Source organism: Simochromis diagramma, unplaced genomic scaffold (genome assembly GCF_900408965.1).
Source record: "Simochromis diagramma unplaced genomic scaffold, fSimDia1.1 OVJJ01000304.1, whole genome shotgun sequence".
NCBI classification, from domain to species: domain Eukaryota; kingdom Metazoa; phylum Chordata; class Actinopteri; order Cichliformes; family Cichlidae; genus Simochromis; species Simochromis diagramma.
In genome coordinates this window covers 12974470-12990207 of record NW_024387030.1, presented here as the reverse complement: position 1 = coordinate 12990207, position 15738 = coordinate 12974470, and the positions used below count along the sequence as shown (strand labels likewise).

The 15738-nt window shown below is 43.3% G+C and overlaps 2 protein-coding genes and 1 long non-coding RNA gene across 12 annotated transcripts in view; 1 reads left to right on the top strand and 2 right to left on the bottom strand.

Annotated features, from left to right (window-relative positions):
- evla (Enah/Vasp-like a) overlaps positions 1–10373 on the bottom strand; it is a 37604-nt gene extending 27231 nt beyond the window's left edge. The window contains exon 1 of one of the 3 annotated variants that reach the window (XM_040041478.1): positions 9918–10373. In XM_040041478.1, coding sequence (XP_039897412.1) covers positions 9918–9922 — 5 coding nt within the window. In that variant the 5' untranslated portion in view covers positions 9923–10373. Of the gene's footprint in view, positions 1–1228; positions 3679–6433; positions 7485–9917 lie in introns of those variants that run through there. The other 2 variants (XM_040041477.1, XM_040041476.1) reach the window with 2 other exon arrangements.
- On the top strand, positions 8374–10630 carry LOC120739638. The gene is made up of 2 exons (XR_005697262.1): positions 8374–8756; positions 8886–10630. It is a non-coding gene; the product is annotated as an uncharacterized LOC120739638 (long non-coding RNA).
- A 2894-nt stretch (positions 10631–13524) lies between these two features.
- The window catches only part of eml1 (EMAP like 1), a 39360-nt gene continuing 37146 nt past the window's right edge, over positions 13525–15738 (bottom strand). For all 8 annotated transcript variants that reach the window (XM_040041778.1, XM_040041779.1, XM_040041780.1 and 5 more), the window contains 2 exons: positions 15551–15681; positions 13525–15470 (listed from right to left, as the gene is read on the bottom strand). In XM_040041778.1, the coding sequence (XP_039897712.1) occupies positions 15345–15470; positions 15551–15681 (257 nt within the window). In that variant the 3' untranslated portion in view covers positions 13525–15344. The remainder of the gene's footprint in view (positions 15471–15550; positions 15682–15738) is intronic.

Here is a 15738-nt window from a genome sequence, read left to right as displayed (position 1 = left end):
TGTCCCAACCACCAATAAACGCTAAAATACCCCCAAATAAATCTTCAATTCAAACCAGACGACAGACGAAAAGCCAATAATGTGTGTGAAAAATAAGGGGCTATAAATCTACCACGAGGATACATATCCATCTGAGAGGAGTTTGGAGTCGGGGGACAATTTCTGAAGAGCAGTTTAGAATGAATATGAAACAGTACTTTTGTATGAAATGCCCGTTCTTACTTAAAAATTTAACATTGCTCACAATATCGTATGCATTTTCAGTGTTCAGTGCTGCAGCAGACACAACAGGAGTTGCATGTATTAGACGGGAAGTCAGTTTTAAGCAGCGGCTGCACATCTCGTCATAAAATCCTCATTGTCCTTTATTTTCACACCCCCAGCCTCCCCCTTTCGTTCTTCTTCTCCCTCGTGATAACAAGGCAGCCAACAGAGCTGTTTGATCCTACCGCTCTCATTTGGAACATCAGCAGCGACCAAATATCCCTCTTTCTCTCTTTTTCCATGTCTTCCCTCGATCTTTCATCGTCCAGGAGAGAGAGGGGGGAAGTGCACTGTCCTGAAAGGCTGCCTTTCTAGCCGGAAGCTAAGCAGTCTTTAACACGTGTGTGAATTAAACATGTATAGAGCCCTTACAGAGCTCTGCTATTCAGAGATGCTCTGTGTGAAGCTGCAGCGTGTTTAGAATAAAGAAGATGCTCGGCGTCGCATCACGTGCACACGCTGAACCGCATCTTTCTGGCAGCATCTCTGGCTTTGATGGGAATGCTGCAATCAGGCGAACAGTCATCAAAACACATCAGAGTCAAAACTTTGCACACTTTTGTGCACTTTTAACATAAAAACAGAGAGCTGGTTCATTCCACCTTTATGGCAAAGTTAACATTCTCCATGCACACAATAACTAATCCAAAATAGCCTCCATTCTGTGTCAGTTTGCTGAGGCCAGATTAAGATGACAGATTAGTATTTCAGCTCTGATTAAAATACAGCAGGGAAAGATTTGTCCGTCTGTGCTGCTGGAATATTACAGTGCTTTCTTTGCGGACGATAATCAAACCTCATCGACTAAACAATCAGACTTTTTTTACTCATCCCAAACTGTTTTTATCTCATCTTTGACATCCTTCCTTCATCTTCCTTCCTATCTTCACCCTTCATCCTCACTGACTTACTTACAGGAAGTAGAAATGATCAGACAGACGTCAAACAAAGTGTCAGCACAAACCTGGCAGCGATGTGGCTGTAAAACAATCCCGAGTCACTGACACTCTGAGGAAGGCAGTAACGCAGCGCTTGCAACCGGTGTATGTCCATGCTGGTCAACAGGAAAACAAAACAAAGCAGCAGCAGCAGCAGCGTCACTCTATAACACAAACTCCCTTCTGTGCTGCTGCGTTACATTTAAACTCTAACCTATTAAAAGCAGTTTAATCCTCTCCCTGAAAGCCTGCGAGAAATTACGCACAAGAGCAACAGCTGCACGAGTAACTAAAATCATCCACTTAGAAGCGAAATGAGATTTAGAACATTCCCGAGTTCTCGCAGTGCTGACGGATGGCCCCTCCATCCAGGAACAAAGGCGATGACGGACAGACAGACTGGCAGAGATGAAGTCACTGACCAGCCAGCGATCCCTAACACACGATTGTGAATGTGCGATTGTCACTGAACCTCTGCGCTATTGTTGTACTGAAAACCCAAGGGAGATTACCTCATATCCGTCTCAACCAGCAGCACCCCCCCCTCCCCTAACAAATCCAAACACACACTACAGTTTACTGGATGTATGAAAGGGGGGGGGGGTCCTGCTGTTATCTCCAACCGCCCCTCCTCCTGACCTGCCGTTGCCATAGCCACCCAAATAAGCCGAGCCCGAATTAACAACCAGTGGTCTATACTGTGGTCAGCTACTATTGACTGGGATGTCCTCCACCTCTGAGGACAGTGGATGAACACTCACGGGGCATGCACATTAACTGGAGGTGGTGCGTGCATGTGTGTGCGTGCATGTGTGTGTATGTGCTAAATGTCCATTAAAAGCTATTGAATAACTCACAAGCTAACGCTCAATCTGGTTTAGATTCCCTGGGTGAGACAGCAAAGGGAGGTGGGGGCATTTTGGAAGGCATCGGTGTTATTGTTGAGCGGAGCGGCAGTATTCGATCCAAATGTAATAAAACCAGAGGTAGAGAACGTTCCCGGTTTGATTCTGGCAAAGGACCCTGTCCACTGTGTGCTGTCCTGCAGGCTACAAATAAACGATCTCCCTCTCAAGCTCTCACACACAAATCCACACAACCTTGGGCTGACAGAAGTCCAGTGTTAAGATGACAGAGCATTACCCTTCGACCTCTCTGGTTCACATGCGCTCGGCTCTAACGGCTGACATCATATGCCGCTCAGAGAGCAAACAACCCAAACGACAGAGTCACACCACCAAGATGCGTGACAGGGCACTCTGTGTCACGTTGACATTGGTTAAACCGGGGTCACGATCAACAGCGATTTGTTATTCAGGGGTAACAGCCATGCCAAGTGAAATTACTCTCGGCTCGTGTGCGGCTCAGATGGCCCAGCTGGACCGCAGGACGTTTCTGTGGCCGGACGGGTAAATGTTAACGAGCTCGATCTGTGGCAGACGAGGCTCTGTTGTGCCCAGAGGAGGAGACACTGCCTGCTCACTAACATTTATAAACTGATAATAGGAAAGAGCTAAACTGCTGCAGGGAAAGTGAGCGCATCGAAAATCAAACATGAAGGCCACGTTGTTGCTTAGAAAGAAAAAGACACGTTCACAGTGATCATAGGGTGCTATTATTCTTTCTATTTAGGATTTTTCCAATAAATGTATGCCACAGCAAAATAATATTTATTTTAAAAAATAGGACGATAGCAATTAAAGCATAGTGTTGCAATATTTTGCATGACAATATTGTATCGATACAGGGACACCAAATATCTAAATTTTATTAAATTAAATTAAATAGTCTGGGAGTTTTATTACACAGAGGGCTCATCTCATGCATCACCAGCCTGAGTTAATGTTAGCTGAGCAAACTTACATTAAATGAACTGATTAACCATCCAACACTGGACACTAAAATACCTCCTAATCAGAGTAAGCTAATGGCTCAGTCACATGAGGGAAAATAAGACAGGAACATCCTTACCTCTACACAAAAACTTGGCAGCGTTCTGATGATTTTATTGAATTTTTTCACATTTTGTGACCGACTGCAACTATTGGTGACTAAATGGTTTCCCAGAGCTTGAAGTCACTGCACACTCACAAGCACTTTTGATCAAGGTTGCCTTCTATTAACCCTACCTTGTCAGGATCCTGGGTCTCCTGACACAGCGTTTTTAGTTCTTTTGTGATTTTTGTATTTTTTCGAGTACTTGTGTGATTTATTTTATGGTTTCTAGTTTGCCCCTCATGTTTCCCTGTGCCCCCTTTTGTTCTGTGTAAAGTCGGCGTTTCTTGGTCTGTGTCTTCGCATGTTTTGAGCTTCTTGTGTTTCAGGATTTCCCTCTGTGCATTATTTATCATCTCTAGTTTTTTGGTTCTTTGCTTTATGGTTATGTCTCTGTGTTTCTTAGTTGCTGTCTCTACCGTGTCAAGTTCGCGTCTCTGTGTTATACTTCCTGTTTTACTTTGAAGGTCCGTGTCTTATATGAATGTGTTCAGTTTACGCTTCCTTGTCTCGTCAGTTCTGATTTCCCCCAGCTGTGCCCTCCTTCTGTGTCTCATTCCCCTCGTTACTTCCCAGTGTATTTAAACCCTGTGTTTCTCTGAGTCAGTGTCGTGTTGTCCCTCAAGCTGTGTGTTTCCTCGTGTGCCTCCCTGCAAAGTGTAAGTTTATATTTTCCCTGTGTAGTTTAGTTTTGTATGCTTTTCCCCTGTCAGCAAATAAAGCTGAGTTTTTTGAGTTCATCCCTCGAGTCTGAGTGCCTGCATCTTGGGTCCAACTCCTGCCTGCCACACAGCACTTCCTGACATACCTGATAGAAGGCAACCTTTCTGCAGTCGCAGTCTTGGTTGGACTGACTGCAAACACTCAAAGATACAGACAGATTTCCAACGTGTTGCCAGTCTGAAAAAATCTCCACTCAACTGGTTTTATTCTTGTTGGAACAGGAAGGCTGCAGAGCGCAAATGTGAAAGTTAAATGTGAATTTCTGTCCATGTACACAACAGCAGATATATTATTTTCAGTGATTTATCACAGTTAACTGCTGCATCATCACAATCAGATTGCATGTAATAGCCAAACTGACCCCATTCAAATAACTGAAGTGAGATTTAAAAAAAAAAATACTAACCGTTAAAATTCGAAATTATAATTTGCAGTTTAAAAAAAGGTGATATTTTATCGCAAAATGTTAAAAATTGCAGTAAATTCTTTTACTGAGGCTTCCAGTGCAGCAGAAGCCTCAATAGGTGAAGTATTGTGATAGTCATGGGGTGTTTGATGATTCACAACATTACTCTCATATACGCTTATGAAAAGCTAAAAAAAACCTTTTGTAATTGATTTATTTTTGCTTGTTTGTTTTTTCTTCTTTTTGCTGGTAATCACCTAAAATGTCAAAATTTTTCAAAATCTCAAAGTCCTTTTCAAGTGCAGAATTTTAACAAAACAAAAAAAGCGTAATTAATTTGAAAGCACTGAAAGAAAAACTAGACATAAAGTAGAGCTGAATAAAGACCGACGCCAGGGATGCACCAATCATGAACAGTTTGCCTGATAGTCAATAGTGTTCCCACACTAACCCCATAATACCGTAACTTATTCATTACTCCTGAGATACCAGTTGCTGTTCCTCTTTCTGTGCCAGGGAAACAGTAACTTAACTGGAGTCACATCTTTTAGCTCGTCATCACACGATGTTTGAGAACAGTGAAATAACTGAAATAACCACCGACACTGGGAAATCTCATCGTACATACAAATATTCAGACGGATCATCTGTAATGTGCTAAATGTTCGATTTTTCATTTTTGCATAGATTGTTTTATGTTCACTGAGCTCAAAGCTGCAGTGCGATGTCGCAGCACTGCCAATATACTCATACTAAATCATAATAATGAGACTTTTCTGATTCTCTGTTTTCTTAATAAAGGCGGATCACTCGCTTGCAGTGCATCAGGCAACAACCAACAGTAAAATCAGCACACTGACCTCCATAATACCATCACTTATTCATTACCCTGTAGATGCCAGTTGGGCCTCAGGCTAACCGACTGTGATCACATACAGTACAATATGGATGGCAACCCCACATTTCACTGTCTTACCCTTCCCCCACCACTCTCCTCCACCTTCTCCAGTCCTCGTCACCGTCGCTAATCCTGATCCTTAAAGGGATCCGCCGCTTCCGTTTGGAGAGAAAATACTTTGTAGGTTACGCAAACGAGAACACAGGAAGAACAGAGCGAGCGTTAGCCTGTTCAGATTGATTAACATTCTCAGCCGGAGAATAATATACAACCCTGCGGAGCTCGTATTTTTCTTTGTATCCTGTGTCGTTGATGGGAATAAGAATGGGCCGGGGTCTGGACGGTAGAAAAACGGAGCATTAGGTTTGATTTCACAATTTGAGGTTACGTTTTGGACAACTTTTGTTTTTATTTCCACATTACAATCAGAATGACACTGTCATAAATAGTGAGCATACTGTGAGAGATGCTGAGAGATCTTCCCTGTGATGGAGATTACTAGAGTGCACGCGGTCAAGTGTAAACCATCAGTCTTATCTCTTCTGCCCCACTCGGCTCTGTATCTGTATTTGTGCTTTAACAAATCGCCATGACCCGCTCTAATCTGGCAGGGCCACGTTATACCCTCTCTTGAGAGTCTCACTCAATCAGCCAGTCAGATTAACACTTTCTATCTCTTTCTTCTTGACTTCCTTTCTCAAACGCACGCACATGCAACGAGTCAGATGGGATCAGTCCCGTGAACAAGAGTGAGCAGCTGAGCAGATTCAATGGCAGGCAGCAAGAAACTCATTCCTTTATTTGCCAGGAAAAGACTGAACCAATGAAAGACTGCTAGAGGGTAACCAATCAGACTTCTCTGCAACAGCTGGCTCCAAAGAATCACAGGCAGAGGGGTGGAAAAAAGGAAAGGAGAGAAAGTCAGCAACTCCTGGAGGAGATTTTCTTTCCAAGCTTTTCCTCCAATTCAACATATTCAGCGGCATGTCGGGCTTGGTGAAATAGGGGTTTTTCTTGCAGGCGCACAATCCTGTTTCAAGGAGCAAACAGATTGTGTGGTCTGAAAGCTGAGCCAGGCTTCAAACAGAAACACCACAGAGTGAAGGAGGCTACATCATTACCGCACAACCCAAAGCCAACCTTAGCTTTACTCACACAACTCCAAAAACACAGAGAAGAGACGATCACTGATGAGTCATTTTGCCTTACCCGAAGTCGTCCAGGGAATACATGTCGCAGGAGAAGAGGGCACAGTCCTCGAGCACGGGATGGAAGGAAGTATAAAAAAGGGAGATTATGGAGGAGAGGGGGAAATGTCAACCTTGAGAAGATAGAGCAATAGGCATGCTGTCCAACCCTGCTGCAGTCAACTCAGTCTTTCCCCTCTTCACATCCCTCTAAAAAAGTTTAAAAAAAGAGAAAAAAATCTACTACGCCAGCAAGGCAGTCATGAGCATGAGACACAGAGAGAGTAGGAGGGAAGGAGTGAGCGAGAGAGATGAGGAGCGTTGCAACAGAGTAAGGGAATGCAAGAGAGAGAGAGAACATGTGACCAGCGCAGACCAGTCACCTCCCTCTGCTTCGGGGACCGAGTCGTTGTCTTTCAACCTCCGAGGAATAATTTCCACTGGATGGAAATTACATGTTAGCCTGTGTTGGAAACAGGAGCGCTTTTACACTCCCCTTTCTATACCGGAGCTTTAAATAGATTCTGCATGTCAGCCTTTTATCACTAATTAATTACAGAAGAGGAAACAACAGCAACAGTTCATTCATTCAGCTCAGATATCATAACGGACACAACATTCCCGTTCTCTCCAGGAACAACAGAGCGTAACGAGCAACAAAAGTTTCCCCGATGTGGCGTAATATTCGCGGCATCCCTGCGGCTTTTGTCAGAATTCGCCCTCCGACGGCGGTCCATCTGGCAGGAGCAAACTTAAAGGCTTTTAAGCTTCTTTGCAGCAGTGAGCCGAGGTGTAGGAAACAAACAAAGAGCGATCCACTGAAAGATTAGGAAGCTTTATGGATTTAAGAAAATAGCCAGAAACACACAACGGATCCGGGGTTCTAAAGTGGCACCCAGAAGGTCTGAGTTCATGTGCGTCCAGGATTAGTGACATTCGGCTGAGGCCTAAGCGAAAACTTTCAAGCAGACTTTGAACTCCACAACAAACAGAAAAAAAGTGTTAAAATGTTGTTACTGCAAGTAAATACAGGGCCAGATACCAATACTGATACCAGAACTTTTAACCTTTAAGAAGAGAGCAGCGTGTCTTGATTTATAAGATGAATCATTGTCATCAGTTTGCTGATTTTGAAGACATTTTAATGATTACTAAATCACGGTGATTTTTACTTTCCACAGTAATTAGTTCACACAAAAAACTCCACTTTTCAGCTTTTATTGTATTTCATGTAAGAATTATTTAACACAATCCAGGGGGCTACATACTGAACTTAGAGGATAGAAAAGTATCGTCCATATTGACTGATTACTTTTGGAGAGTTAGTATTGATCTGATACCAATACCAGCCAATGGATCTAGCGAAACCCTTGGGGAGTGAAAATGGAAAGACTAAAGGTTAGGCTGAACCTGTTTGACCTCCACCACGCCAAAGGACACAGCCTTATGGATGATGTACAGGAGCAGATAGAAAACAACCAGATAAGGGTAGATTCATAAAGGACTGCCATGTGAGAGTCAATTAATCATTTGTGATATTCAGTTGTCACTATTACTGCTAGCTAAAAGCCATTTTCCTTTCCCCTGAAATCCAGGCTTTATCATTGTATCACAAATGGGAGCGCTGTGGCTGCGGTGATGCCGTCTCTCGTGGAGCTGCTCTCTGATCAGCTCAGAGGGCAGCAGCCTGCAGTAGGAGGCATAACTCAGCGTTTTACCTTGCAGTGAGTGCACTCGCTCATTCTACTTTTTGCACAGTGAATCACCACAACGAGCCCTTCAGAAATAATCCTGTCCTATAATAGCAATGGACAGACGCCTACATGCACGCTCACGGTTCTTCCTCCCAATCCACTCTGCCTACTCGTAACACGCACGCACAAGCATGCAGAAACAGCCAGGTCTAGACTGACGGTAGAGAAGAAGCGCCCCTTAACGAAATCTCTAAAAATAACTCCACTCTCGTGTGTACACTTATGTGCAAGTGCGTGGGCATCCACATACATGAATGCATGCGCTCCCTTACATAAATGCAGCAAATGGAAGCGGCGAGGTTGAACAAATGGGCCCATTGAATGTAATTCTTTTTTTTTTTTTTCCTTTAACCCTGCAAAAATAAAAGCCAGGTCGCCCCTCGCTGATGCTTTGTGGAGATTTAAGACTTCCCTTTTGGGCCTGAGTCAAAGAGCAGATCTGCCTCGGGTGAAGACAAACACACAGGATGGGATACAAGCAGCGTTGCTTTACAGAAAAAGAGGAAACGGCGTGCTCATCTGACTGGACTGGAAGATATGAATCTTGCATGTTTACGTCTTGGAGCAGTTGAGCCACTGGCTTTGTGCTGGGTGAGGTTACAGGATGACGGTGAATTATTGGGACTGGAAATAAAAAAACAGAAGCACTTCACAAATATGATTTATCCCATTTTTTGTTCCCTTTCTCTCTCTTTTTCCTTTTCCTTTTTGATTCCACAGACTCTCAGCAGACTCTCTCACAAAGATACAGACCAACACCGGTAGCTACAGGAAAAGCAGAGCGAGAGTGCACTGTATCTGAGGAGAGCTGTCAGAGTAAATCTGAGGCTGTAAAACGGAATGGTGCAGGCTGACTGCAGCTACGGAGACATGGAGGAGTCAAACTAAGGCAGGAAGGGGAAAACATAAAAGGACTGCTTCATAAATAGCACAGAGTATAAAGACTGCTGCTCCTCCTGCTGAAGAAGAAGATCTGGGCCTCAGCGCGTTCTGCATACCAGCACAACCAGGAAAGGGCTCAAAATACCGCCCATAAGCTCAGATGTAGAATGACTTCAAAAAGAGCCACAGACTGGATAGTATGCATATATGCAACCATCATGGTTTCTGTAGGTGTATATGGGAAGTGGGTGAGGGGGTGGGTGTCTGTTAACCTGCCTGGCAACCACCGGAATAAACACCCTCCTCCTCCTCTTGCCACGGTTATAAGCACCCTCATTTATCCTGTCCCCCACCCACCACACCAACACACTCCCCTCCTGCAGCCACTCACCCCGGCGGTGCATCAATCACATTTAACGAAAGCAGTATTTTATTATTTTTTTTATCATTTCACCGGGTGCACCCGAATTGCTTATGTAGGGAAATACATGATGCTGTCGTTTCCATGACAACATCAACCTGGCCTGAATCCTGCCTTCAATGCGCTGGGTGGGTCCGGCGGTGACAAAGAAGGGGGTGGAGGGGGGTGGAAAGCGGAGAAGTCATTTCGATAATTCGCCATTTAACAATATGACATAAAAGCGCACAGTTAAAGGGCGCACGTATGGAAGGTGGGTGAAGGGGATGAGGCCGGGCGGGTGGGCACCCGGAGGAAAAACTGGCAATAAAATATGAGAAGATGCTGCAGTTATTCAGTAAATGATCATTCCAGCGAGGTTATTGTGGAAATGCAGATGTAGCCCCGGAGAGGGCTCCGTGTCGCTGCGCATCTGCCATGACGCGTCAAACAGCGCACGATACGGTGCTTACCTCATTTTCCTCCTCTTTTATTCAACCGGGGCTGATGGCACTGATGAGGCTGCTCAATACGTCCCGCTATTATTTCAGTATATACCCTCGTGTGAGGCTCGGAGCAGCCCGCCGGCCTCCACCTTGTGTCCTCTCTGCGCGTCTGTGGCGATATCACAGGCTGAGGATGGGTCGTGAAACGCTAAGCGACAACCCGAGCGTTTTCTTCCATCCGCTTTGTGCTCCGTTGTCTCTGCTCTCCGCACGCGCTGCTGCTTACGCCGCGTGTCCTTAAGTCCATGTTCAGTCGGTGCTCGCGCTCGGTAGAAGACGGTGAACCGTGGTCGTCAGCCGCCTCCTTCATGCCATATTTTCTTCCCATTCGGAGTGTTTTGGTGAGATGGACAGATTTTGGGGAAAATGCTAATACGGCGTGCAAAGGGAGAGGGGAGGGGGTGCGAGCTGACCGGCTCAATGCTGCCCACCTGCGGCCAAGACGCACACATGCAGGGAACTGACGCCCCCTAAGTACCCCACCCGTCAGAGTCTCAGCAGGCAAACAAGTAGTCTGGTCTAGCCCCCTAATGTATGGAGGACCACATGAGCCAAAAATAAAGCTAACTAAACAAATGATTGTTAGTAAACACACACACACAAAAAATATTTATATTTATTTTGATTTGCTTGTGTATTTCTTTACCGTTTAATTAATCCTCTATTTATTCGTCTTCCAATTTGATTTTACATTCTATTTATTGATTTACACATCAGGGCTCGCAAAATCGCTAGCCGGACGTCCTGGAGCTAGCGATATCTCTGGTCGGGCGACCACAATCTATCTCAGCCCTGCATCATTGCATTTATATGATTATTTTCTTAAAATATTTTTTTGCTTTTTACATTTCTTTTATTAATTTCTATTGATTTTTTTCCAACTATTTTATGAGGTCAGCTTTGCTCTTTCTAACTAACCTCAGGCTCTTAACAGAAATTACTCCCTCGAATAGTTGCTATAGAGAACTGAGGTGCTTGGCTGGTGTGGTGGAAAATAATTGTCTTAATGTACTACTACCAAGTTTACTACCAAGTCATCAGGTCATATGTTAGTCAAGAGAATCCTCACTGGTAGTCTCTTCAATCACTGACAAGTTGAGAAAAACTTATGTGAGGTCCCGCTCACTTTGCATCCCCAGTGTTTATTTCTCCCGTAGTTGCCTGAAGTTATCACGCTGCTGTGAAGTGCTTCCAGTGTGGACACAGCATTAGATCCCTGAAGGTTCTTATCTATATCAGATCTTATGATATTGTCACGTTGTCTAGCAACCACCTTTCAGTGGGCTAAAATTATCTGTTTTAAGAATTTATGCACGCACAATGCCTTATTAAAGCACACTGTCCTTTTTAATTTTACGACAGTGGCATCCTGTTTACCTCCACAAAACTTCAACCGTGCATTATGCATTATGATATCATGAGGTTGCTCAGCAACCACCTACCAATGGGCTACAATGAATGATTTTTTTCCATTTCTATACTTAGAAGACCTTAAAAGGGATTGTCTCATTTTCTTTTCGTGACCTATAGCAAAACACAACAAAGAATACTGGAGCTTGGACATGTACCAGTTACATTTATATTAGCATTGAATTTATTATCCAATTATTAATTATTAATTTATGTATTAATTATTTTATGTTGCATTTAATTCCATCTTTTATATATATATATATATATATATATATATATATATATATATATATATATATCTTAGGGGTGCAACGATATTCGTATCGATATTGAACCGTTCGATACAGTGCTTTCGGTTCGGTACGCATATGTATCGAACAATACAACATTTGTAATTTATTTTATCAACTTTCCTTCTGACGATGCTGTCTGTGTTGAGCGCTCAGTGAATCTGCGTTCGACTACTCCGCCTAGGCTGCACTGTCGAGCGCAGATCCACTGAGCGCTCAACACAGACAGCATAGTCAGAAGGAAGAGCGCAGGGCAAGCTAGCAAGACAGAAGTTAAGCTCTACTTGCAACATTCAGATCTGGCGTTTGGAATTATTTTGGTTTTCATTGACATATGACCCTGAAGGTAAGCGAGTCATGGACTAAAGTAAAACAGTATGTTGGATGTGCCATGCAATGCTCAATTACATGGGTGGGAACTAGTGTGTTAGCGCAGTTAGCTCGTTAACGTGTTGGCCGTCTAGCCCCATGCACGGGGCGATCGGCGGTAGCTCGTTAACGGAGATTTGCCGTGTTGTGGCGTTAAGGTCATTTCAACGAGATCAACCTGAAAGCACTAGTGGGAACACAACGAATATGACTGCACATTTACGCCGACATCATCCTAGTGCAAAGACAAAAACAACAAGCATGCTACTAACTTTAGCCGAGTCATTTAGACAGCTGTTAGCACATGATTCTCCTTATGCTGCTGAGAATATAGCCCAGAAGAAGCGGATAGTATAGCTTTTATTTTGGAAAGAGACATTTCTCTGTAATAAACTCTCTTTTACAAAGATGAGTGATTCCTCAATCAGATACAGGGCTTGCAATATCGCTAGCCCGATGTCCTGGAGCTAGCAATTTTTTCAGTCGGGCTACCAAAATCTATCTCTTCCCTGCCCGTCAGGCTATTGTAGGAAGGAAAAATATATGTCAATGCTTTTGCATTCTTTCGGAAATGTAGCTGGGTAATTATGTCATTGGCATCGGTGAGCCACTGTCAATATGTGACATATTGTAATCGCGTTTGAATTTGCGCTTGTCTTTTTGCTTTCACTTTGCAATCGTGCGAACTGTGTATAGAGAGCGACAGCACTGATCTGTGAGTGATGATAATTTGTGCACCAATTCCTCTGACATCGTCTTATTAATCGTTAGCTTACTATGCAAACATGACAAGTGAAATCTCCCGCAGCAAGCTTAAACATGTGAGAGGTTGATCGCGCAGAGAATCGCTGAGCTTATGTGAGTGCGTGTGTAAAAGCAGCAGGATATATATTTTAGTTCTGCTGAGCCAAATAAGACAGGTCAGGGTGAAGAAGTGACAGCCAAAGAAAAGCTTACCACAAAACGGAGAAGTTATGACAAATCAGACTATAAGGCAAAAAGAAAGTGCAGCTTTATGGTTTCATGGACAAAAGAATTTCTGTGGCTGCAATATGATGAGCTAAATAACCAGGGCCTGCACATAAGTGGTCCGCAGGTGCGCATTCGCTGTCAAAAAAAAAAAACGCGCACAAGGGTTAGGGTTAAATTTAAAAACTGTACTTTTGAGTTAAAATATATATTTATAATTTTAATAAATGACAAATTAAAAAGGCATGAACATTTTTTTTTGTATCGAAAAAATATCGAACCGTGACACCAAAGCATCGAACCGAACCGAACCGTGAATTTTGTGTATCGTTGCACCCCTAATATACCCCGTTGCACCCCCTTGTTGTCGTTTTTTTTGTTTTTTGTTTTTACAACTAACTGATTTCAATTTCCACTCTATAGTCCCTGTGAGTGGATTTCCTTTGTTAGAATTTTCAATAAAACAAAAGCCAACATGTCAAAGAAAGAATTAAACAACAAAACGACAACAGTGAAAAATATAAGACAAAACATCATTTGTATTTCATCATTTACTTCCAGAGAGATTTTAATGTTCAATGGTATTTTGCAGCCCCAAGTGTTAAAGTGGTAAGACAAATAAATGTTACATTCACTCTGTAGAGTGGCAGCTTTAAATCACTGTTGTTAAAAGATCTGAAATTTTCCTGATAAAAGGACATAAACCGATAAAACAATCAGCCAGCCTTCAGGATTTTTAAACCACCTCAGTGTGCCTCATAACAGCAGCAGCTATGTTCACACTAAAATCAGCTAAACCCCAACCAATTATCACGTAAAAAAAAAGTCCCATTTACTCATGCACGTGTGCTCATTTGGCTTTTCTGTTAACCATAAGGAGTGTGACATGCTACACATCGTACCACTGATCGGATGGCAGACAGCTTTAAAGCCTGAGAGCAGACATTGGTTTATGAAAAGCTCCAGTAAGTGCTAAATGTTAATTAGCTTAATAGACCTGCTGTATTTCTTTTTTAAAATCAGGCAGAAGCAGTGCATTATAGAAAAAAAACCCAAAAAACATCTCAACAGTTCTGTTAAATATCTTGCCAGTGACTGATGGCGCACAGCTGAGAAGCACATCAGACAGTTACAGTGTAATGGTCTCATTCTTCCCCTTCATAAACTGATGTAGGTACAATAAAAAGTGGAAAGACACAGATTTGAAAGGGCTTCACATCACTGAAAACCTCAGCATACGCTTCATTTCGATTCTCCTTGCACTCCAGGCAAAAGTCAGAGAAACCTAGCAAACCAAAATAGTGTATATTTCACCCACAGCGTCCTCAGATCAGTTTCAAGCTTTTTAGTACATCTACCGATCTAAACAGAGATTTATTGCAGGAAAAAGGTTCAAAGGAAATCAAGCTGGCAGTGAAGGATTTTACGCACAATCAATAAATAATAGGAAAGGGGTCCTGTGTAAAGAGATGGAAGCACAAACAATTTGAATATGTTCAAATAAATTTCTTATTAGATCCTTCTGGTTTTAAATAGTGGGTAACAACCTCCTCACTCACAGTATCCTCCTCAGTCCCACAAAACCAACAAAGCAATAATGGCTGAACAAAAGTTGGATCTAATATTAACCGTTAATGAGACGTTTGGATATTTTAGTGAGATGTTTTTTCAGAGACTCTTTCTGATGTGACAGTGTTAACAAAACGGGGAAGGGCCTTGCTTCACTAGTGCTTTCCTGAGTTGTTAAATACAAAATAAAAGTTTGACAATTAGAAAAAAATCACACTGTATTTCTTTCTGTGCACAGTTTTTGTTGCAGTGTTCTCGGATCTCCAGTTCAGTCTGGAGGGGGCTCTGAAAGGCAGCAAAACAAACCTCTTCAGTCCATTATCTGGTGGCAGGAGTGTGTACTACACAAGGACAGTGAAGCCAAACTGTAAAAACGCACCCATCGGGTCAGACAGGGCCTTTGGTTTTCGCATTGATCCGTTTGATTTGTTTTGTTTAATGTCGCTGGGTGCAAGGCTACAGTACGCGAGGGGGAGATTTCTTTTTACATGTAGTGCGGAGACAGAGAAAGGGGGAAATAAGAGGATTTTTGTCTTTCAAGCAGGCGCATGTCAGACCCCCGACAGTTTGTCGCAGTTAGGATCTGTGTGTGGATCGGGGAAAGGAAACCTCAGGTCAAAAAGTTTCTCTTCAATCAAAACCACTTCAGTTCATTCAGATCCACATCTGTGTTAGCGTATGAGTTCGTTTCAGTTTGGTTTGGTTCAGTTTAGTGCAGTTTGGTTCACTTTGCTTCAGCCGCAGCAGCAGCGAGAAGCTGGACAGTATCCATTTCTGTGCTCGCTCAGACTATCCTCCACTGCATCACGCTCATGTCCTTCCCACCTGTCGACACCAGGTAGCTGTCATCATACAGGAAGGTTACATTGGTCACGTGACTGCTGTGGCCACCGTAAACATGGCTGGGAGCCTGGAAAGAAACGAAAACAACACAGTTTTTCGATACTGAGCCGAATATCCTGCTTAACATCACCGTGAGCAGCATCTCACCCTGAACTGTGAGCAGGGGTATGAGAAGAGGTGGACCTTCCCAAAGTCGTCTCCGGTAACCAGGAGGCTCTTATCGTTGGATCTGCACACGGCGTTGATGTCGGTGCCGTCTGAGCCGTCGGGCCACAGGCCTGGGGAAGCAGAGGGCGCCGGAAATTTCTACTGAATGCACAATTAAACACCAACAT